Here is a 25,478-nt window from a genome sequence, read left to right on the forward strand (position 1 = left end):
CTCTCTCTCTCTCTCTCTCTGTATATATATATATATATATATATATATATATATATATATATATATATATATATATATATATATAGAGAGAGAGAGAGAGAGAGAGAGAGAGAGAGAGAGAGATAGTAAGAAAATTATTTCACATGAAGCTTTCGAGTTCTTCAGTGCAATTTTCCATTCGTAAATCTAAAGCTAAAATGTTTACTATAGCTTTCAGAGTACTCTCTGCACTTTTCCAGGTTATTCTTGCTCCGAGTCCAAAGTATACAGGAATGATTGATGATCCACCACGTTATATGGGAGAAGGCTTCGTTGTTTTATCCTCCAATAATGTGGAACTTTACTACTATATGGATGAGCCAGGTGACGTATCAGCATTGATACATATAACTTCTGAATGCTTTGTTCAGTTAAAAGTTAGGTCTTGTCTTATTTCTCTTACCACTATAATTCTTTTTCTAATTTCGTTAAAAACTGCGCTTGTAATTCTTTGAGTACAAAAAGGAAAGCAAGAAAAACATTTAAAGAACAACATAATACCTATGAAGCGCCAATGCTTTAAATATTTTTTGTAAGTAAATCCTTCCGATATCCACTTTGAGATTTCGTATACATAGTTTTTGTTATACCTAAATAATTACTGAGACTTAATGGAAATCTTATGTATGTATTAAGTAAATTGTTTTGCATATCAAACAGTGTATATTGAAAGAAAATTTTACGTATAGCTAGATTACGTTTTAGAATATTACAGCAGGAAGTAAAACTGTGTATTTACTAGGCATTTGTATCACAGAACTGCTGTTTTAAAAATAATTAGTTGTAAATGACTAATTCATACATAAGTCAAAATTTTTAAAGTAATTTTTAACTTAATTTTTCAGGCTTGGTCCCAGAAGAACCTGAAATGTTACAGCTTGCAAATGGAGATATTGTTGAATCAGCTCCTCCCATATGGGGCATGGATATCAAGGTTAGTCTTTCATTTTATGAGATTTGATTCAGCATATAACCTTATTTTGTTCGCTCCTATGTACCTTCCTTTTCTCATGTACTGAAGTAACCTTGTTTATGTTAACTATTTTCTTTTATATCCGCTAATATAAACACAATATGCTTTCAATATTATTTTTAACTAATGTGCAAGAATAGATTAGAATTAACTAAAAACTTCGTATTTTGTGCGCCCGTCATATTTGTCCTCACTGCCAAGTTGTAAAGTATCTCCACATCATTACAATCAAAATGAGTTTTGTAGTTTTTATTATGACTATCTAATTATATTTTTTCTACATATTTTTTGCTGCGAATAAGATCTACGCATTAGATTGAAAACATACGATAAACGTGTAGAGGACGAATAAGATAATTCCATTTCACATCAGAGCTCATTCCTTGCTAAGCGGTTAGTGTACATGCCTTTGGCATGGGAGACCCGGGTTCGATTCCCGACGGGAGCTCAAGTGGTTTGGATTCCATGTTAATCAGTAGGTCCTGTATTATGTAGCTTCGCTGCTGAAAGGGACGTTAAACTTAAAATCAACCTAACTTCATTTCATACCAGGTAGTCTAAAAAGTGTTGAACCTTTTATGCGCAGGATGGTTAGTGTTCTAAATTTCAGAGTATATGAATCACAACGGATTAAGCCTAACGTCGTTTGATAATGGAAATTGGGGCTAGTAGATATGCAAAAAGTGATGCAATTCTTAAATCAGAAGGAAGGTATTGCGCCGTGAAGATGAGTGAATTTTCCGCAAAACTGCTACATTTTACAATTTTGTTTCGTTGAAGGCGCAAATGCTGCGCAGGACCATGCAAAAAATTGCATTGGTTATGTCAGATGCGTAATCAAAAGCAATAACAAAATATGGTTAGGGACTTCTGTTCCGGAAATTTCAATGTTCAAGATCTCAGTGGGCATCCAATCACAGCAAAAGTGTATGACATTGTGGCAAAAGTCGAGCAAGACCGGCATGTAGGCAGTCATGACATCGCCAATGACCTAAATTTCAATCACCAAACCGTGTTAAACCATTTCTGTGGGTGCATGCAAGAACCTGATATGTGACATTTTTGGTGAAAAGTGAGTTATCGCCATTTATGAAGGCTCCAAAAGTTATCCGACTTTCTGAAAAAAAAATAAATAAAAAAAAAATGCAGAGTTGTGGGAAGTTTACAAACCCACCAAAAGTTGGCGCACACATCGTAACAGGAATTGGAATTAACGATTGTAACGTGCAAGAATCTGATACGTTCTTGCCGCATTCTGCTCTTCCTATTCTTGATGCAAACGACATTGTAGTGGCCGCAGCGACAATGAGAGATGAAACAACAAGAAGTAAACAGTTGTCGGAAATGAAAGAAGATTGTACAGGTAACTGATATTCCGTTTAATAATTATTTTTTAAATATTTTGTTACATGACTCACGACCAAATCGTATTCCCGAAGAGACAAAAGAGCACAGTCGTAATTTCATAGGCAGTGTTCCCAAATACGTAAGCCATTATACATGTCGACACAATCCTAATCTATATTATTTTTCCCCTGAACTAAATGAGAAGAAAATCTGCGGTATGCACGTCCAGTGTGCAACAGAAAGAGCCATTTGGCCTGCAATATTCCGCATTTTCAGGGAGATTTTCATGAAAGATTTTAAACTTCATTTTGGACTTCTTAAACTGGTCACATGAAAACGTGTGATAAACTTCCTATAAACATCAATAGTGTAAGGGATGCAGATACATGAAAGACAAGTGAGCAAGAAAGCGAACTTCACTTACGAAAAGCTTAAGCCGCTCAAACCCAGATGGAACACTATTTTCGTGTTGCAAGAGAGAATTCACACGTATGGATAATAGCTTTTGATATGCAACAGGCACTGCCTACACCATATATATCCACTAATGTTGTTTTCTATTGTAGGCAACTTTGGATATATAATCTAGGAGTACATGATGTAAATGGAGGATCTATGCATGTTTGGCCAGAAGATTTAGCCAGCCGAGGTTCGCAGGATGTGGCCTCATGTCTAATGGCCTATATAAAGAATAATAATGAAGTATTTCAAGGAAGGAGGAAACTAATAGCATAGTCTGGTTATTGTGGCGGCCAGAACAAAAACAAAAATATCATACATAGCCTACATTCTGATACCACTTAGTGCACGACCAGCGATTTTTGATGAAGTACTATATACAAAATTTTCCGTTACCTGGTCATACTTTCCTATATTGTGACAGGGATTTTGGAATTATTGAAAAGAAGAAGAAGAGATCTACAACAGCAGTATACACTCCACATCAGTGGACCGACATTATTAGAACATCAAAAAAAGCCGAACCTTTCCAAGTAACAGAAATGATGATGTGTTTTTTCCCTTGCTCGTGTTGTTTCATCATTAGTCTTCAGCAAAGAATGTGTTCAAGGTTTACATACAGAAAGCTTCCAAAATTAGAATTACCAAAGAGAAACCCGGTATTGTCCATATCGCGTACTCTTACTCTGATATAACTAATCGGGAAACAATCAACTAATTGGCAAACAATGCGTGGCCAGCGCCCAAGTCTCAAGGAATTGCCTGCTCTGTACTTCGGACGAAAACTTGTCTGCTGCGAAAGTATTTGCGAAAGCTTCTCATTTATATTCCACCAAAATTTCGAAACTACTACGTGGGTATGCAATGTGTTAATCCATCGCTCAGGAAATTACGGTTTTCTGCAGGTCAACATACCGAAAGAGATCTAGACGTAGAAAGCGAAATAGAAACGCTAGCAGAGGAAGAAAGCGGTGACAACTAAGAGTAGTGTCACTATCATGTAACATATCAGGTTCATGCACGCTAAGAACTGTCTGTCAAAGGTGGCATTTTTCTTTCCAACAATTGTGTACGTAATGTTTTCGCGATTTGTGGATATTTTGTTATGATCATTTACTAAATTATGAAATCGCACTGTAATGATAAAAGCAATAAATGTAAGTATTATATCCCGAAAACTTTGCAGCTCTTTATTTCACAATGCTTTAAATGTAACATCAGGTTCATGCATGCACCCACAGATTTGGAGAAAACTGGCTACAAAAAAGAAACTCTTCGTGTGGGTGCCATATGATCTGACACAAAAACATTTACTCGATCGAATTTCATCTGCAAATCTCTACTGAAGTGTAAGGAACTCGAGCCATTTCTGTAGCAGTTGATCACGAATGATGAAATATGGCTAATTTATGACAGCAATGGGCAATAAAAAAAAAATCGTGGTCAAAATGAAGAGAAGCACCACAGCCTGTGGCAAAGCCCACACTAACGCCCAGGAAAGTGGTGATGTGGAAGGTTATAGTGATTGGAAGGGCATCCTGCATTACGAGTTGCTGCCGCCGAGCAGAACGATAGACTCGGATCTGTACTGTAAAGAGTTAGCGTGAGTGGACCTAGTAATTCAAAAGAAACGGCTGAAACCGGTCAACAGGGAGGGTGATGTATATCGCGCTGACAATGCCAAACTGCATACATCTTCAATGACCCCTCAGAAATTAAGCGAACGGAGCTAGAAGGTTTTAATTGATTCACCTTATAGCCTGGACTTGGAGCCGTCAGACTATCATTTGTTTCGGTCTTAGCAGAACTCCCTGAATAATGTGAAGGTAGTTTCAAAAGAAGCCTGGGCAAATCATGTGTCAGAATCATTTGACCAGAAACTACAGATATTCTAAGTGACGTATTACGGTGTTGTTGGACAAATGGTAGAAGGTCATCAAATAAAATGATGCATATGTGGTTTAATATTGGTAGTTACAAATAACAATACATGTATTCTCAAATTTGACTTCCAAAGGACCAATACTTTTAACAGAACCTGATATTACTTTTCTTTCAATTTGGTTAGGTTAGTTAGTATGAAATCTTATGGGAACAAAATTTACACACACACACATATATATATATATATATATATATATATATATATATATATATAAAATATGTACAGAATGACCACTACATTAGGAACACTTGGCACTGGATTGGAAAGATCCATAGCACGTGGCTCCCACATGATGACCAGGTAGCAGAGAAGATATGCACCGTTATCGAATACAATCTAACGTGATAGAGGACGTATATTATAAGCAAACAAGGTTATGGGTGACTTTCGAGGAAACATTGCGAAGAGGGGGGGGGGGGGCGAAGGGCTATTGCCTATATATATATATATATATATATATAACAACCACATTGGTGGGATGTTCAAGGACTACAGTATCAAAGTTGTACCAACAGTGGTTGAATGACGGGCATTCATCTGCTCATGACGGGTATTCATATATGGTATTTCAGTACAGGCATGCGTCAGCAGAACAATTGACTCACCAGTACAATAGTAGGCCAATAGGACTAATTTCAGCAACGGCCATGCGACGTACTTTGCATCTGTTGGGATATCATAGTCATAGACCAACATGTAGTCCAGACAACATAGGGGCATCGATAATTACGCCAGGCATGGGCAAAGGCAAGGTGTCATTAAACTTAAACTATGGATCAATGGAAGAAGGTTGTCTGGAGTGATGAGTCCCCCACCCCCGCTTTTTTCTTTTTTACTAAACCATGCCAGTAAGCAAAGTCATGTCTCCGGGTTGCATCATGGGAGTTCAAGAGGTCGGCGGCAGTGGTGTAACTGCCTGGGAGGTGAGCTCCAGGCATTCCTTAGAGCTTAGTCATCATTCACCAAATTTTGAATATCGAATGGTATCGCAATCTATTAGCTGATCATGTGCGCTATATATCCAGGCCAAGCTCCCTGATAATAGTACCGTATTACAGAAGAATAACATGTCATTGGGTTATGATTACTACAGAATGATTGGAGGAACTTGAAAAAGAATTCTCAACACTACCGTAACCTCCGAACTCGTCAGACTGTAACCTCATTGAACATATATAGTATATACTGGAACTTACTGTGCAACGTGCTGTCCAACCTCCTCAAAATGTGCAACAATAGGAGGAACTGCTACTGCAGGCAAGGCTTGGACTGAACCCTCATGATGTTCAGCATGTTTTAAAATCTATGCTCGTTTAAGCGCTGTAATTACCCAGAAGGGCGGACAAACAGGCTATTAGGTAAGTGTTCCTAATGCATTGATCGTTTAGTATATAATGCATGTAAAAATATATATGACCTATTTTATGCTCTTCTGTTCATATAGTTTTATTCTGTTGAAATACATTTTTTGTTTTTTCTGCCTTTAAGAATGATACTAAATTGATTCAGGTACTTTAGTAGCCCTTAATTTGAACTGGAATTTTAGAGGACGTAAATTCAAGAATAATCGTAAATTGATATGCATGTTCTTTGCGTGCGGAGAAGAGATTCAGTCTGGGTTGTCCAAGCAAAGCAGGCGTAATGATGGAGCCCGAGTGGTCTCCGTGCCTGAGCATCGACTTCAGTAGTTACAGAACGTATGGCTATTCAGAGAGCGGACTTGATAGCATAGTGATTAACGCACCGACATTGTAAGTTGGAGACTTGGATTGGACGCAGTCCAGTCGTGTATTTTTTCACAATTTGTATATCATAATTATTTATGCTTTGCATACTTTCCTTCGTAATTTGTAATTTGAATTGCTAATTATTTTTCTGCTTCTTTTCAGTGTGGTAAAGGAACAGATTTCAGTTACGGTCCTTGGGCAGATCGTCAGCGAGAGCATTTATTTAAATTCTTTTTTCCCAACGACTACCAATCTCTGAAAGTAAGCATTTTCGTCTTCACGTTATGATAATGCTATTATATTTATAAGGTAGTATTAACACTGTGCTGTTAAAGCATACTTGAAGAATACAAATTCTACAATAGTTAGATTGAAAACATAAGTTATTAGCTATTAGTAGTAAGAGTATCTTTCCTTAAAATTGGTATTTTTTTTTTTTTTTTTTTTTTTTTTAATCGGGAAAGTTCTTACTAAAACTCAGCATCATACAAACTATATAGAAAATTTGTAGTTTATCACGATGTGTTAAGAAATACTGTTAAGGTGAACTCCTGTGTAATATTTTGAATAGTTATGTGTATAAGAAAAGCAGTACTATTTGAAAGTATATTAGTTCACTTCTGGGTTTACCTTCGGTGTTATTGGATCAGGATAACTTGATGTTCAAACCCTGACTTTCAAACAGGGTAATAACAAAACTGTAGGCCACTTACGTTTATTGTAATTTAACAATGAAAAAAAAAAAAAAAGAAAAGCAACGAAAAAATACACAAGTTGGCAACATTGTAGCACAATTCTGATAGCTCGTACGAACTTCTGTACTTACATACTTGAAGAACATATCATATTGTAAATGACATATAAATTCCATCTTGTTATTGCAAAGTATGTGGGAGTTATGAATCTGTAAAACGTAACTAATTGATTTAAATCTCAAACAGTAACGTAATGCACGAAGTCGTCGTAGTGCACTTGGGAGCGCGTTGGATTGGCATTCGGGAGGTCGCCGCGGGTTCATGTCTCGCGGCCGACTGTCTTGACTGATGTTTTCCAGGGTTTCCCTCAGTCCTACCAGGCAATGCCGGGATGGTACTAAACATACAGGTCTTGGCCGATACCATCCGAAATCCTTCCCTTTGTTATGGGTTCTGCAAATCCTGTAAATTTCACCTTGATGTCATTCATAATGAGAAAGTTGTGAGACACTGAAAACGTGCCGTGGGCAACATCGCTCAGTTTGGAAAATATTGGGCCTACGCACTGTGGTGCATATTTTATTCTAACTTTGGTTTTATTTGCATGAATGCTTTTAAACTTGGTATTTTATCTCTTGATACCACCCACTATATGTGTACAACTTTTGATGAAAATCCATGATGGTCTCCGGGAAGACCTTCGAAAATTGATCGATTAGAGGTGCAATGACCCTATTATTATTATTATTATTATTATTATTATTATTATTATTATTATTATTATTATTATTATTATTATTATTAGTTTATGTACTGTAAAAGAAAAATATGAACGGTTAAGTATCAGATTTTATCTATTGTTTTTTGTTATCTTCTAACAGTAATGCAATACTACTTGTAAATACACAATGACTATCAAAGACAATAGCATATTAATGTAAGGAATATTTTGCAGACTAGCAATAAATAACAGATAAACAATGCAACAAAGTAACTAACTTGGGCACGTTAGCCAGCATGTCCACATTGCGTATTATGTTCGGGAGAATTGGGAGTCGTATTGAGACTCTAACAAAGCGCGTAGTGTTATCGTATTCGTTTGGCTAATTTTAATAAGGTGAGCCTGATGTATAAGGTTGTTAAAGTCATATTATTACGCCAAGAGCTCTACGATGGAAGCATTAACGTAAATAATGATGGCACTAATGAGCACTTACATTGCTTTAACGGTTAACCTCATTTTTGAGATGATTCTTAGATGAGCGTCTGTTGGATGCAGTCAGAAGACCCATACTCATTATTTAAAAAGTACACGTTATTTGTGGAGTACTAACGATTTGCGTCACTATCGAACATTAACGTAGCATAGCGACGTGTAAAGTTGAAATTGGATCTGACGTAAGTGCCTTGCCAACTTCAAGGACATTATATTTTCTTTATTCGTGTAGGGTTTATGTCACTCGGGGCAAACATGAAATTCGGCGCCTCCTAATTTATATGTACATCTATCTATCCATTGCCCTTTTTAGGGGCCCCTCCAACCACACGCTTAGGACACGTTCCTTCTTCCTTAGTTGCGGCCTGTATTCATATATATATATATATATATATATATATATATATATATATTTATTTGAAAAAAAAGTCCTGACAGTGAGTGTCTGACTGACTGCTTAACGCTCAAGCCAAACAGCTTAAGCTAGAAACTTGAAATTTGGAGAAGATATACAGTAGGTATCACTAGAAAAGGATTTTTAGAGATTCGACGGGGTAGTCGCAGAAGAGGAATTACTTACTTAATAATACAGTCCCTGTCCATAAGACCCGTAGGAAAGTCATGTCTGACGGCTGTTCTCTTCAAATCCTGTTAGTACATGTCTAAACAAGTGTAAATCACGAGGGTAGACTTTTTGACTTATGGGCAGTTTTTTTCTACAGGAGCGTAATTCTAGGGAGCGACGCCCAATTTTAGTTGTTGTCGACTTTTCTTAAAATGATTGTAGCTGCCATTGTGATTGTAGCAGAACAATGAATGAGGGTTGTTTTCTTTCTAAATAGTCTACGAAATAAACCTAGGTATAGATTTTTGGCGTAGCCATACAAATAGAGGGGGAAGAGGGGGGCAAAGTCCAATTTTAGCTAATCTTTTAAAAGTCTGTTTTCATTTTCTGTTCATAATGTCCAAACGATGATATCTTGTGTGACAACGATTTCTTGGCCAAGACTTACAACAATCCTCTATACAAAGACGCAATTTTTGACAAAAATCTTCGAAAAGTTATTTCCACAAAAAGAAAAAAAAGTAATATAGTCAGATGCGCGAAAATTTTCAGAATGTAAACTTCCGTGGTTTCGTGTTTGCTTCACTACACACGTTGCAATTCTAATAGAAGTAGAAAATTATTAACACATCGTTGTATTATTATTCACGAGTCCTAGAATAAACAGCACTAATAATGTTCTTCGGATCAAGGAGACATTATTCGAGAGGGATGTTATCCTTTTTGAATGATATCGTATGTTGTTATATTATTGGAGAATAATTACGTGAGTAGATCAGGTGAAGAATTACCTCTTTATAAATATATGTGTAGGCCTACAGTATTTAAAATTTTATATTTTTGTTAAGGTAATCGCCCACCCCTGTTAAATGCGTTAAAGTAGCTAGAAGTCATTTTTCTCTCGATTTTCACAGAATTCACCGCACTTGCAGAAGTTTATGCAACACACAAAGTTGGAGATACAGCGATAACGTTTTGTACATTTCCTTTTGCAGCCAGAAGTAATCAAGAGATCTTCTGGGAGGAAGTTTAAATGAGAGTTTGGAATTATCGTACCGTCGTCATCCACTGACCACCATAATGTTCTAATAACAGTGAACTCAATACACAAGAGCAAGTGTAAACCATGAAAAAGATACGCTGAAGATGTGCACTTATTGAAAAGCTTGTAGGTGGTAGTGATAGCAGATTTGAAGTCTTTGAATGTGAAAATAGTTCGAGCCGTAACTGATCAAACGTTGCAGACGGACTTCCAGGCTTTAGCACCTGTACAAGATAGTTTTCTGCTAGTCAAAATGTATCCGGATTTGCAGGTAACTGCTGGCCAAAATATAGAAGGTACTTTTCAGGATTTGCTTTCAAGGCCAAAAACTTAGTCCCCAGTTTACTAGTGACGTTTGAACCTGTGAGGAAATCCACTGATAGAATGACGTCACATAATGTGCCAATGTTTCGTGCTAACGTGTGAATTGGTATTCACTCTTTTGAAGACTTTCGGAACCAAAGAGCCTGAAGACCTTTCATTCGAATAAAACTTCAAGAAAGAAACTTCAATGGACGCCCAAAATTTGTTCATTTGAACCGGCAATCGAGTAGAAGCTGAAATGTTAGATACAGTTATTGGTTGAACCTTAGCTCTTCGTTCCCTTTCTCCGTTCTTAATCGAGTTTGTTACGTAGCTATCAAAAACAAAATCCGTTCGTGACTTTTCTTGGTCAATGGAACTCATGCTTTCAACGAGGGCAGCGAAAAGGTCACCGAAAGTATAAAATTCTTTTAGAGGCATCCTGCGGATTTGGTTCATAACATCCACTATCAAATATGTCGGTAGATTTTTTTTCAAAAGTATAACTGCACTCGGAATCGTCTAATTTCCTTATCAAAGCAGTCATCAAATCCGATTTCTGCGGTTTAATAGTTGCACTGTTTTATCCATCAATGTTGTAACTGGTAAAATGTCATAATTTAGAATCTCGCTCAATAACATGCCTCTCTCCTTACAAATATTAACAAGTCTTTGCGCATAGATGATATATGTAACTGAATTAGACCTGTCATTTTTTGCATTCTCTGAACCAACACAATTGAAAGATGACAACTTCACTTTGTGTATTGGGGCAGATAGTGCTTTTGATTTGGAAACAAACCTCTCACTCCTAAATTCAAGATAAAGTGCATTCCCATTTGCAGCAAAGGAAAGTTTCGATTTTGCATTATGTGGCGGTACAAGTTCATTTGTCGATAGATTTTGGAGTTTCATCATTCCAGTGGTATCATAAGGATTTTGTCTATCCTCAATATAAAAGCACATCATCTGGATGCTTGCTTCAAGCACCTCACTCTGTTTCCCTACTAATTCGTGATGTATCTGACGTTCGTAGTCAACGCCTATTAATGATCGGAAAGCATTTCTTATTTCAAGAATCTCATGGTAGATTAACTGCCATTCAACAACGTACTCTTTTCTTTTTGTTTGGCCAATTATTCCTCCTTGTGCTTTTTGGATCTATTTATCGTCTGCTCCAGTGCCATGTCCAAGCCAACCGCATTGAATTTTCCTGTGGTTCTTCGGACTACAAAGAATCCTTTCATGAATTTTTCAAAAACTTGTGGATGTTGAAATTCCAAGTTTCGCATCTGTTCTAAATACAGGGATGCCCACCTCAAGTAATTGATTCTATCAAAAGCGCGAAACACTGGAAGGAGTTCTTGAACGGTTTTCAAATGAAGAAGCCATTTACCTTCTCTGTCTGCTCGAATAAGATTCTTCAGAAGAGACACAAGAAACAAAAAACCTTCCAAGTACTTACATGTTTCTGATCGCTCCGCATTCATCTGAGAGAAGTCTTTCATCCCTTGGATTAAGCTTATAGAATTGTTAGTAAGATCTTGAAACAGGAGTTGTGCTTTTTCAATATCTTTATCTTTATTTGCTCTCAATGTGTCGGTGACTATTTTACTAGGTGCACTGACATTGCCTTTCAAAAATGTTTTCCATTTCAGCCTTGCAATTACTTCAGCAAGCATGAACATTGCTTTTGTAGAACGAATGTAGTTACTCCCTTTCAGTACACTTTCGACTACTCTTGGTCCAAATACTGAGTTTTCAATAAGGATGTTTTCTAATCCACTTCCTGATATATCATTTACCTATGCACGCCAATAGTACTTTGGTCATATGGAAAGATCCCATCATCAGTACGATGTCCGGGAACTCGTTTGAAGTAATTTGGATTTCTGCAGCAATGTGGTAAACTCCATTGTCACAAGCTATAGGTAAAGCGGGTTGATGAAGATGATTGAGAAGGTACTGGAAGTTTTTCGTTGCAAAATAGAAACTGTCGTATGCTGTATTAGGGTATGGCAATATAGGTAAGAACCCAACTTGCTGAAGAGGAACTTCAGATTTCGATATCACTGCGTTGAAAGCCCCCCAGGTTATATTAACGTCCCTATCACTGAGTGAATGCAAAGTTTTCATCATGCTGATCACAGATTCCCTTAATGTCACTTCAATTACATCCGCATCAAATAAATCTTCAAACTTTTTTAAATTCTGAGGTACCATCAAAGGCAGCGATTGCTTAAGATAATGCTTTAGGCTTTGACATGTGAGTTGAGACGTCACACGTTTGGAGAAATTCTTCTCAACAATATCCAGTGAATAGGACTTTTTGTTGCCTCTTTAGGTTTCTCTTGAAATATTACCAGAGCAGTGTCATGACTTCCTTGCAAACCTGAAAGTGTAGCTTCTTCGTGGTCGATGTTATCCATCGCACCCACTGTAAATTCATTACTAACAAAGCGACTTGGAAGTGAAATACCGTCAGAACAAGACTAGACCGTGTACTGAGTTAATCTGGCACGTGCATGCATAACTTGGTTGTAGCTTTGGCAGATACACCAAGTTTATTGAAAGATGTTATCAAACTTTTACATTTTTCATGTATAACATGGGCTGTCATAAGATGTAAAGGTGTTTTTTTCTTGCCTCTATGCACGTTATAGAAGAGAATCTGAAAAATTAACTTAGTTCTACTAGAAAGAGAATTTTTTGTCAGTACGTCATCTTCAGCTTTATCAGTGGTCTCACTATCAACGACTCCGTCGTCTTCAAGTAAATCCACGTCTTCCGTGGAGCATCACATAAGAGACAATCGTCCTACTTGGAAAAGTTCTGATAAAAAATCAAGCAGTGTTTGTGGAACAGGGGTATTGATCCATGACTTCTTCAGATCTTGAGCATCACCAATTGTTTTGTCAAGGTCAAAGTTGCAACTTTTAAGGAAGTTTCTTATTAATATTCCGGCATCTCTTATAGCATTGTGGTTCCGGACGCTCCGTATTAGTGTCTTAGTAGTCAAATTTGAAGAATAGGCAATAAGAGACTCATTGGTTTTAATAGATTTAGAAAATTTAATCGTAGTTCCAAAAATCTTCAGTAAAAAATGCTTGACCTCTTTGTTGCTTATCACGATTCCTGTCCCTTTACCGTTTAAGTAATCTCGTATTTCTGACAAAGTAACACCGCAGCCATCTTCCAGAAGCTATTTGATTACAGGTGAAAGTTCTTTCATCGTTTCTTCTTTAGGCGACTTTCTTTCAGTGCTTTTGTTTTCCTGTGAACTTCTTCTGAATTTAGTAACGTATGTTTCTAGGCATATTTTATGATAGTATAAGTCTGCTCCAAAAACTGATGACTCATCTTCTAGATCACAAGTTCTCGTATACACATCGTCTTTAAAAAACATTGCTACCTCGAGGAAGACAAGAGCTCAGTTACTTTCACAAATTCTGTGCTTCTCCCTAACGCCAGCGTGTTTATTGAGGCCACACACTAGGCATGTTACTTCGCATACTGGATTTTTTTGACATGACGGTTCTGTACGGGATAGTGTGTCTGAACGTAGTTTTTTTGTAGATTGTTTAATTGGCGATTCTTCATCCTCACAGTCTTGAATCGTAACATCACTATCTCTTTGTAATTTAAGTAACGATTTTTTCAGTGTGTAAGATTTGTAGCAGGTATTATTGCAATGGTACACAAATTCCACTTCAGAATCCATTGAACGAAGTCTCTGCAACACTTCATCTTGCCTGATTTCAGCAGCATTTTTTATATTATTTCTACCAATTGCTGAAGTTGTAGTCTTGTGACCTTTGTCTATCTTTTGGCAAATCACACATTTTGTAAGGTCAAAATCACTACTAGTTCCTTGTGTTAACTTCACTCCAGGTAAAGAACTTCCCACACTTGATGCCATAACTACTTCACCAGAATAACTTCGAATACTTTCAGAAAATTATTACATCAGTAATCTCCAAGAAAAAAGATAGTTCATTATTACTAGACTAGACATGAATACATTCAAAATTATTCCTGCAGCGAAGATAACATCACCACCTGAAATGCATAAACATTTTTTTTTTTTTAATTGGAGATAGCAGGCAATAAGGCACACTAAATCAATACGTTTGTCTCCATCCTTTCTAGCAGCTGATGTAAACAAAACCTGGAAAAATTCACATATGACAGAATTTCTATTTTAGAGGTAAAATTCGAGACATTTTACATTGAAACTCATTATTAATTCACAAAATTAAAACAAAGTTATCCACAGTTAGCAAAAGGTTCACAAAGAAAGCCACTTAATACCAAGAAATATTCTTGTACATCATGTACTTTTTGGAGCAGGAATATCACACAGAACATTATCAGTGTTGTTTATTCTAGAACTCGTGAATAATAATACAACGATGTGTTAATAATTTTCTACTTCTATTAGAATTGCAACGTGTGTAGTGAAGCAAACACGAAACCACGGAAGTTTACATTCTGAAAATTTTCGCGCATCTGACTATATTACTTTTTTTTCTTTTTGTGGAGATAACTTTTGGAAGATTTTTGTCAAAAATTGCGTCCTTGTATAGAGGATTGTTGTAAGTCTTGGCCAAGAAATCGTTGTCACACAAGATATCACCGTTTGGACATTATGAACAGAAAATGAAAACAGACTTTTATAAAATTAGCTAAAATTGGACTTTGCCCCCCTCTTCCCCCTCTATTTGTACGGCTACGCCAAAAATCTATATCTAGGTTTATTTTGTGGACTATTTAGAAAAAAACAACCCTCATTCATTGTTCTGCTACAATCACAATGGCAGCTACAATCATTTTAAGAAAAGTCGACAACAACTAAAATTGGGCGTCGCTCCCTAGAATTACGCCCCTGTAGAAAAAAACTGCCCATAAGTCAAAAAGTCTACCCTCGTGATTTACACTTGTTTAGACATGTACTAACAGGATTTGAAGAGAACAGCCGTCAGACATGACTTTCCTACGGGTCTTATGGACAGGGACTAGACTATAAAATGTCCATATTAGTGTTACCCACGAAACGAGACGAGACGAGAAAGAAGTTTTATTGTCTTGTCTTATTTTTTGTAAAAGTCTCGTCTCGATTCCCAAACGGTTCTCTCTCGTCTTAAATCGATTCTAGGCAAGCCTTTTTCGCCTCTCTTCGAAAATTTCTCATCTCGTGTATCGTAAATGTATATACAGTAGACTACCGACTATCCGGTAATGTTGCAGAAGGGCAGGCAAGATAACAAAAATGCATTGGAGTATTAGGGTACATTAGAGTACAATGATTACTCACTTGTTGCTCCACACATACCATTAAAAACACTTTTTACATCACGTTCCGGTCTTTTTAATATTACATGAACACTTAGTGCAGACAGGGTTTTGTTAATATTGTAACATACATTTAAACAATATTACTTGAAAAGGGAGTCAAAAAGAATAAAAGTAGTGTACACATTTTAAAATAAATTTAACAATGTCTAATTTAATTGCAGGAAACGTGAAAATAATGTAAATCAGGAGTTCTCAACTTTTGTACTGGCGTACTGCCATAAGTAGTACGGATAACCCTTAGCGGCTCGCGTATCAACGGTTGAGAAAACATAATATACTCTGTACATACATACAATTTAAAAATAAATCAAAATTAACTAGGCTTAAAAGAGTCAAAATATGTAGTTTCTAGGTTTTGAAAATGTTCTTGATTGATGACTGTTTCTTCTTGGCATAGTCGCGTTTTTATGAAAGCGCTACAAATTTAGTAGGTCGTTTACAAAACATTTCCCATTTTATTACGGTTTTCTCTCTTTCTTTTTCTGTCTCTTAACTAGGCCGGATAGTGCAGAGTCTACTGTACTTGACTTTTGGAAATAAGGCAAACAATAATCTTTGTGGAATAATTTGTTAATAGGACCAGTGGTGGCTCGTTTCTGAACCCAGCATGATATGCGCAAAACGAAGTAACGATTTGCTTTGAAACTATCTGAATGGACTGTAGGATATCCCCGCATCCTATTTGCTTGGCTTGCACAAAATTAATGTAGGAATTCGGGAACTTTTATTTTGATACATACCAGTGATAATAACCCCCCGTGGCGTAATCGCTCATACTATCGTCTTTGGTGCGAGCGGTCCCGGGTTCGATTCCCGGTGGGGACACTCGGTCGAAAAAGTATAACAGCTTTTTCAGGCCTCCCATCTTGAGTGGGTTTTGTTTTTTTAGTTTCTCCTCATTCACGCTAGGCAAATGCCGGAATGGTACCTAACATACAGGTCCCAGGCCGCTTCCTTCCTTCCCTTTCCTTGGATAGTGTGCTTACCGATGGACGTCACCCTCATACGTGACGGGCTAAATGGCCATTAATGCCGACAGCTCAGAAATCTAATCCCTAATAAAATATGCTGGTTGTATCCCTTGCTAATATCGTCTGAAAGCTTATGTTTAGCAGATTGTAGAATTATGTGTCATAAGAAATATATCTGTGTATTCGTCTATTTTCATGTCTGAGACAATAGGAAGCCAAAATATTATACATTTTCCAAAATCTAATGCAGCGTAACTATTTAAATTCGGTCGCAAAGGATCCAAAACAAATTGAAACATTAATGAAAGTGAGATGTAAATTATGGTAATGTAAGCGAACATACAATAGAAGGTTGGTTCTAAAAACTCTGTTGTGGTTACTTACTCTTGGAGGATAAGGAAGATCACTAACGTCGTTTGGTTGTTGGATACTACGAATTGAAGCTGATCCCGGAAGCAGTTCTGCGGAAAACAACAATACGAGAAGTTGCAAAGAAACTATGGTTGATCATTCGATTGTAGTATGGCATTTTGAGAAACTAGAAAAGGTGAAAAGCTGAATGAATTGACCAAGAACCTAAGAAATCGATGATTTACGTCTGTTTTACATTGCTGCTACTTATGAGCGACATACATCTGTTTTACATTGCTGCTACTTATGAGCGACTAAAGCAATACATTTTTCAAACATATTCACACAGACGAGGAAAACTAAATATTGTACGGTGAGCGACATCTCCTATCCATGATTGAAGTTAATATGACTAGTCAACCTTCACCTCGGTGTTGTCAAAATTCAGCATATATCAATAGATATACTAAGTCACAGCTAGGCTTAAACAATGCATACGCATCAAACCTACACTACTTGACTCATGACAGGTCAAGTAGTCAAACCTATACTACTTAACTCGTGTTTTTATACCATCATCAACTATAGCCTCTTTCGCCGTTCCCTGTTTCTCCTGCCACCATATGTACTAGCACGTTCTTCATGACACAATTACTTTCAAGATAATGTTCCAACCAGATTCTCTTTCTCGTTTCTATTACATCTAAAATTGTTCTTTTCCTTCATGCTATTTCTAACACTTTCTCATTTGTTTTCCGTTTGGCCCAGCTCTACATTCTTTAACAAGCACACATTTTCTAAAGCGGAAAATGCTCCCGAAATAACGAAGCTCACTATTTTCAACAGATGCACAAATTGAGTACCATTTTATCTATATGAATATTATATATGTCGATTACAGCTAACTGCTTCTCACTATCTATTACCATATTTACTGTACAGTGATTAACGTTAAAACCGGAAATTGTTGATTTGTACCGCTTCCGGTTTGAATATTATATTCATCAGGGAACTCGATTCTTAACTATTGATCCCATGAGTGATGATGGAAGAAATACAAGAAAGGGAACCAAGAGAACCACGGGAAAATTTGCAAACACAATATTAGCCATCGAAAACCCACATGACCTGGGTTTGAATACCATAGATGAAAACTCTACCACTGAGCCATCAATCCACGTATTAGTTTTATTAATTACTATATTAATATAAATTAATGAATGCCTGCTTGTGTTAATTACTGAACAATTACATTGTATACTTCGTAAAGTCCAAAATTATAAATTTGTATTTACTGTACGAAGGTATGTTGACAATAAGCAAATTTTATCAGAATGGTTGTTGGTTTGAAGGTTTCTTTTCCTTCATTGCCTTTCACCTGGTTAAAAAATAGTTTGCAGTGCTTTGGAGCAGCTGCAATTGGAAAAACGATAATGTTTTAGACATACTGGCTACTTTTTTGTATGAAAATAACACCTTCCTCATAAAGCAGTAAATAACTGCAGTAGCAATTCTCGACTGATATCGACTGATACCAATACGTGCATCTTCAAATACAAGTACATATCACTCAACTTCCCAATGATAAGGTATTTCAAGCACAAATTCGTATAATGTATACACCAATCGATTTAGGAAAGGAGACGAATTAATCGATAACAATATTTAGCACATTAATATTCAGCAGATAATTTATGTACCGGTAATGTAGAGTATATACACATCAGTCGTTTTAAAAAAGATGAATAAAGTTATACCAATGATACACGTTTCCAGTTTACAGAAGGTTGAGCACGGTAAAAGTAGTCGGATTTGAACCAGTTCCCTAGCTAGTAAATTTCCTTTCTCCATCACTGATTGTGTTCGGTAGAACAGCCAGAGACCCGAACGATCACTCGGCGGCCACGGCGTCGAGAAGTGCCTGTTTGAGGAGTTCAAACATACAGTAGTCTATTGATGAGACGTCCGGGAATTTCACATTGATGGATTGATAAAAAGTCACTTGAATTCCCCTCTCTTTTTCCATCCTTGCGTAGAACGTCTAGGATGATCAAGCGGTATGCTTGAAAACCTTGTCTCTGTGGATCCATACTTCTTTTGTCTCGTCACCGTATAGGTGGGAGATGTGTGTGTCATACGTAGGATTCATGACACTCTCCTTGAAGTAAGCTGTGTTGTTTTTGGTGTCGAAAGGCACTTCGATAGATCGCAATACTCCTCGACTCCAATATCCCACCTTACCAGAAAGCACACGGAAAATATTTCCCTGCACTGCAGCACAAAGTCAGAATCGTTTTACAAGGAGATTTTCTGGTGTAAAATATAAAAAGAATAGAGAATGTATAAACTGGTTCATCACACAAAAACTGCCTTTTGGATTGCGGTACTTTATTCTGTGGTGACAACTTACGGTGTACTTTATGGTGTACAGTCTTTATGGTACGATGTTGTAGGTAACAAATGAATGTGTCTTACAGCAGATAGTTTGATTTCGGTGACGATTTGTATATTGTACCCGGAATCGATTGGTGAATTGTTGTAGCTAGAACTGTCATCCCATCTCTGAAAATAAATTATTCCTGTGAAGGGTTTGTTGACTTGAGATTCTGTTTTTAGTGCTATTATTGAATATCAGTTCTCATAAATAGATTACGTGTTCTTTAATTTTTTAGGTAACCAAAGTCCCACAACCGGGAGAGCGACGACAGGTGCAGTCATTCGATATACGCCTGAGTACATTAAACGAAGCAACGATCGATGTGCTGTTTTCGAAAAATAAGGTAAGTAATGCCTTCTTCGGTTCTAGCTAAAATAATTGTATCGTCCGCATAGCTCACCTTGTTTATGATCTATTTCCCAATTTTGAAATATCCAACTCCTGTTAATCCTTCTTTTATTAAGCATTCATAACTGAGGAGCATTCAACTTCTTTTATTAAGTTGCATAACTGAGGTGATGTACTGCGTTCTTGTTTGACTCTTCTCCTAATCTCCACGCTGTTGATTTCTCCTTCGTTCAAGCGCAGCTTCACTCTTTTTTTCTGTGTACTGGTTACGAATGAGTCGATCGTCTCTCCAGTTGACCATAATTTCTTTTTAAATATTTCGAGAATTTGGTCAAGTTAATTCGGTCGAAAGCTTTGCCAGTCTATGAAGTACTATTCCTTTGCGTCGAGAACTCGTTCTGATATAATTTTCATCAGCCCAATAGCATCTCTGGCGTTTCTTTCTTTTCATATATACCTACTTTTATTCTTGCCAATTTCTTTTTTATTTTTCTGTTATTTTTCATAAATGTTTTTCGTTTGGTATTATCTGTCATTAATTATTATTATTATTATTATTATTATTATTATTATTATTATTATTATTATTATTATTATTATTATTATTATTATCATCTTCAATTCGCAACTTTGTGTTTTTCAGCTTTGCATTTTTTCAATTAATTATAGATGTATAAATTTCCATTTTCATTTATTAGTATCTCTTTCTCTCTCTAATACTCTTACCAATTAATCAATTCCATTAATTTTATTTCCCCACCTCCCACCCTGAATCACTCTGCACTTCAACTTTCCAACACTTACTGAGGCACAAGATGGTACTGACCTCATTCCAAGGTAACGCACATCCGGACACTTCATAGTCACTTTTCTTTCTTTCTTTCTTTCTTTTTTCTTTCTTCCTATCTCTTCTTGCCCTCCGTATTTAGTGATAGATTTAGCAAAAATACTTATTTTTTTTAAAGCGTTGTGTGTTAATATTTTTTATTTTCGTCTTTGTGTTGCTCTACGCCTTGGCATGAACATGTGTAAAAAATTTACATGCATTTGTTGGGAGCAAGTCAATGAAAAGTGTTTGTATCCATTGAGCTGTCCCAAAAGCGCAGGCAGAGTGTCCCGTCACGCTGAATTAAGTGACATCCTAAAGCGTGCTTTGGCCAGCATAGACGTGCCTTCAATTTTAGAACCATCAGGTTTATCAAGGGATGATGGGAAAAGACCAGATGGCATCACGTTAATCCCCTGGGAAAATGGGCAATGTCTAGTATGGGATGTCACTTGTGTTGATACTTTTGCAGCTTCTCATACCATATCAGCATCTAAGGAAGCTGGAAGTGCGGCAGAAACAGCGTGCAGACGAAAACATTTAAAATATAAATGCTTAAAAGAAGACCATTTTTTCATTCCCTTTGCTGTTGAAACAATGGGTGTTTTCAGCAAAGAGGCAAAGAATCTATTGAAACAAATAGGTTCACAGCTGGTTGCGAAAACAGGAGATCCGCGGAGCAAACAATTTTTAATACAGAGACTCAGTTTAGCAATTCAGCGGGGAAACGCAGCTTGTATTTTTAAATCATTCCCCTCTGCTCCTATTATGGAAGAAGTTTTTTATCTTAAATAGTTAATCCGTTCCACGCTAGCCACATCTACCATCAAGTACTGCTATATGAAGGTTCAATTATATCACATTGCACAGCACAGTGTTGCCTGGAATTTCGTATATTATGTAATGCATTGATTCTTTGTACATCATTTTGTATATTTCGGTTAACTTTTTTTATCTATGACAGGTTGAGGATATTTCTTTTAATGTTTTGCATGTCTAATTTATTTTATGTTCTTTGGTTTGTCATTTAATTTACATTTTTATATTATGTATGTCCGTGTATAAAATTTCCTTTTTGTTAAATTCTAAATGTAAAATAATTAGGCAAAAATTATAATATGTTAAAACATATTGTTAAATAAATAATCAGCTGTATTATTATTATTATTATTATTCAATAATAAATTTGTATGTATAATTTTCTGGAAAATGTATTAGCGACATTCGTATTGAACATATTTATTAGATAATCACAAAATTAATTTATAGATGTCCGTCATTTTCTTTACATTATGGGAGAAGTCTTGTTGACTTAGAACAGATGTCATGATGTAATAGACATTTTGAATATATAAAAATATTTTTTTGCTTATAATAAAATATTTTTTTGATAAAAAATGTTCAATCTGGAGTTAAACATAGTACACTTTCTATTGTAATACCCAAGCCTGTAATTAAACCGTTAAAAAAATAAAATAATAAAAAATATTTTTTATTATTTTCTGTTAAGCAATTCGTTTTCCATACCTGTTTTTCCATTTGTGAGGTGATTGTTGCTTTTGATGTCAAAGTGCCTTTTTCCCCGCTCTTCTAGAAAGACTAGGTTCGTTTTTTATTATTCATTGTAAGATGCAATAATACAATAATAATTGTAAGATGCCTCAGTGGGAACTACAACTTTCTAATCTGGTTATGAACATTAAGCCCAAGCAGATCTTGCAGATATCGGGTCCTTTGGATCGAAACATGAAAGTATTATATTTATTTATTTATAGGAGACGAATGCTGTGCACATAAACATAGGCCCAGGTTCTTACTTGGAAATAACAATGCCATGGATTGTTCATCAGGATGGCTACACAACGAAAGTCACTGGTCAGTTGCTTCACTTGGAAGCATCAACTAGTTTGCAGGTTAGTTGACTTTGGTAATAAGGTCATAAATGTTAATTAATTAACTTGATTATTTAATTTACAAAAAATGTGCATATGGATTATGTATATACCTGTACGTGTATTTGTGGTTGTATTGGAGTTAACTTTTGTTATCTGCCTTTGGTGAATTTTATATTAAAAACTAGCTGGGGACTCTGCCCGAGACCCCGCATTTGCTCGGCCTATTGCCTCACATCTCTTATGTATGAGTCTTTGCATCAAGAGTGAATTTCTTACATTTGCTCGTAATATTTCCTGAATTTGGCCAGCTGGGAGCTTCGCCCCCAAACTCCCACTTTTCTTCGGCCTACGGCGTCGCACCTCTCAAATCCACAATTGTACCGAATTTAAAGTTTCTTTTCCTATTTCAACTATCTAAAAGATAAGATTTTGCATCACAGGAAAACGCCCATTGAAATAACATGGGAATTTCTTAACTCCCTCCTTCCTTTGAACCCCTTAAAAACTAAAAATATTCACTTTTGGCAATTTTTCCGTGCGTTAACTCGGAAGGCTACAATTCTGCTAAATTTCATCGTTCTGATCCTGTCAGGAATGCCCAAATATTTTGGGGTGTATAAGTTGTTCCATATAAATTACATGGGAAAGATTTTTAGTTCTTTAAAATTAAAAATATTCACTTTTGGCAATTTTCCTGTGGGTTGGTCCCGGAAAGCTACAATCATGCCAAATTTCAACGTCAACCGGAAGTCCGCTTTATTTTATGTCAGTTCATGTAGTTTTATATATAGTTGGGATTATATAACACAAGACTTTGCTTCAATAGTTGAGTTTTAGCGTTTCACATCCTTATGCAACACAAGGTTTGAAGGAGAGAACCCATTATTAAGGTGAACGCTGAACTATGTTGGGGCTTGCTTGAATCCGGTGCAGTTGACGAGAGCACAGACTATCATATAGGTTGCTAGTGGTCTACTACTGCCACGCTTAGTTGCATGCATGGAGAGCATGCCCGCAACCGTTCGGTCTATTTGATGGACGGGTTCCGCCAAACAAGGCACCCCATCCGTAGTTCCTCGATACTTATCGTATCCACGTGCACGTGGTGCACCATCAGAATTTGTCCCCTAATTCTGACTCGCCTAAGCGATGTAACCCTCATTCTCTGAGGGAGTGGGATACGCCCACTGCGCGGCCAGACCGAAGTCCTTAGTGCCTACCAGTTATCCTACTGGTTAAGGCAGACTGCTAGCGAGCCAGTCCTTCCATGCTCTGCAGGCATGGCGCCCGAGCGTTATAAAGCAAGCTCATCTCCCGCCCGTGTTCACCGTTACCCAGATTCCTGGGATTGGCTCCCACAAGCTACCGAATCCCACGGTATGACCACAGCCCGGCAGAGTCCAACCCAAATCCAGGGCCCCAGGCAATGCCGGAGTGGGCTTGTTCAATCCCGACCCAGCCTACCTCTGTCGTTCAAAAGGCAACCGCCTTGACGTGTAGAGGTACCACGCACACGTCGAGATACTCCCGTATCTCATCCCGGACCCAATGGTACGTGTTAAGTCACCATTTGAGTTTGTACCGGCCCATATCCTACAGAGTTGCCTCCCTTAAGCGGGATCAGAACCGATTCCTGAGATTGGCCCCTCCCCACCTCCGTTTGACCTCCCGGCAGGCAGGAATCCGACTCCCCCCCCCTTCCCGGTAGGGTCGTCTAAGCAATACGGGACTTCATCTAATTACGGTAGAGGTACACCGTACATTACCAGAGCCAGTGACTGATGTAGACCGTTTGCTCAAGGCAGACATTGTCATTTGGGAGCCGTGTCTTCCCTGGTAGGCCCGCCCAAACAATACGGGGCTACCTATCTTTAACGTGTTTAGGTACCCCGTACACGTTGTAGCTAAGCTACTTGTCCGAATCCCAATGGTACGTGTAAGCCACCATTAGAAGGGACACCCACACCCTTCCTTCGGTAGGGTCCTTCAAACAATACGGAATTACTTCTTCTTACGTGAGAGGTCAACTGTACATTACCAGACCCAATGGCTGATGTAGACTGTCTACCTTTAGAGACAATGTCCATTTGGGAGCGGCGGCTCCCCTGGTAGGGTCGTGGCTCCTGCACCCAGCCCACACTACTGAGACGAAGGAGTGACCCACTTCCTCAGCGCTCCTGAGGTACGAGAGGTATGATGAGGACCATACAGACTATCATATATGGTCAACCCTTACAGTACGAGCTGTTCTCCACCACATTATCGTGCCTACAAGAGAGTTGCATTACAGGAATATTCCTCCGGCGCCAGCTTTTTCTTCATAATGTTTTATTTGGTTTGTTGTAAATACTGGGTGCATAAGGTGTTTAAGGACATATTGGTGAATTAAGAGAACTATATCGAAACAACTATGAAATTTATTGATGCAGAATTTGATACATGAGCTTCAATGAGATCAGAAGCGATTATATGCGAAGGAGATGGCCCTTATTGATGTTGGACGTTGCTTGGATATAGACAGCTTTTAGAGAATCAGTAGTATTAGGAGAGCGTTTATTAGTGTTCTATTCAACAACGCTTGATACATAATAGTCTAGAAGATTTAGATTTGGTAAATTAAGTGACCACATGTTCGACGAGATTTGATAATCATATGCCTTCAAATAGCTTACACAAACACTGTGCATGGGTTTTCTCGGGGTTCTCCCGTTTCCTCCCAGTTTCTTCATTCCACTGCTTCCTTCATTGTCATCATTACCGTCCTTTTTAGCTTACACGGAACAAATGTGGGTCGAAAACTGAAAGATTTAATTTAATTTTTCAAATAGCTTACGCATCTTGGTATTTGAGACCCTACTGATTAATGTAGCTGATGACGTTAATTCTAATATTTTATATTTTATAGAAGATAGTTAATTCTAATATTTTGTAGCGATAGCTTATAGGAGATAGTTAAGTGTAAAAAAATCATGCGTGCTTCTCGC

General features: G+C 37.2%; 1 protein-coding gene across 6 annotated transcripts in view; it reads left to right on the forward strand.

The window, feature by feature from the left end:
* Window positions 1-243: 243 nt before the first annotated feature.
* tweek (transmembrane protein KIAA1109 homolog tweek) overlaps window positions 244-25,478 on the forward strand; it is a 262,126-nt gene continuing 236,891 nt past the window's right edge. For all 6 annotated transcript variants that reach the window (XM_081728543.1, XM_081728545.1, XM_081728547.1 and 3 more), the window contains exons 1-5: window positions 244-363; window positions 885-973; window positions 6,653-6,751; window positions 19,661-19,768; window positions 22,375-22,512. In XM_081728543.1, the coding sequence (XP_081584669.1) occupies window positions 273-363; window positions 885-973; window positions 6,653-6,751; window positions 19,661-19,768; window positions 22,375-22,512 (525 nt within the window). In that variant the 5' untranslated portion in view covers window positions 244-272. The remainder of the gene's footprint in view (window positions 364-884; window positions 974-6,652; window positions 6,752-19,660; window positions 19,769-22,374; window positions 22,513-25,478) is intronic.

This window comes from Thermobia domestica, chromosome 10 (genome assembly GCF_964235325.1).
Source record: "Thermobia domestica chromosome 10, izTheDome1.hap1.1, whole genome shotgun sequence".
NCBI classification, from domain to species: domain Eukaryota; kingdom Metazoa; phylum Arthropoda; class Insecta; order Zygentoma; family Lepismatidae; genus Thermobia; species Thermobia domestica.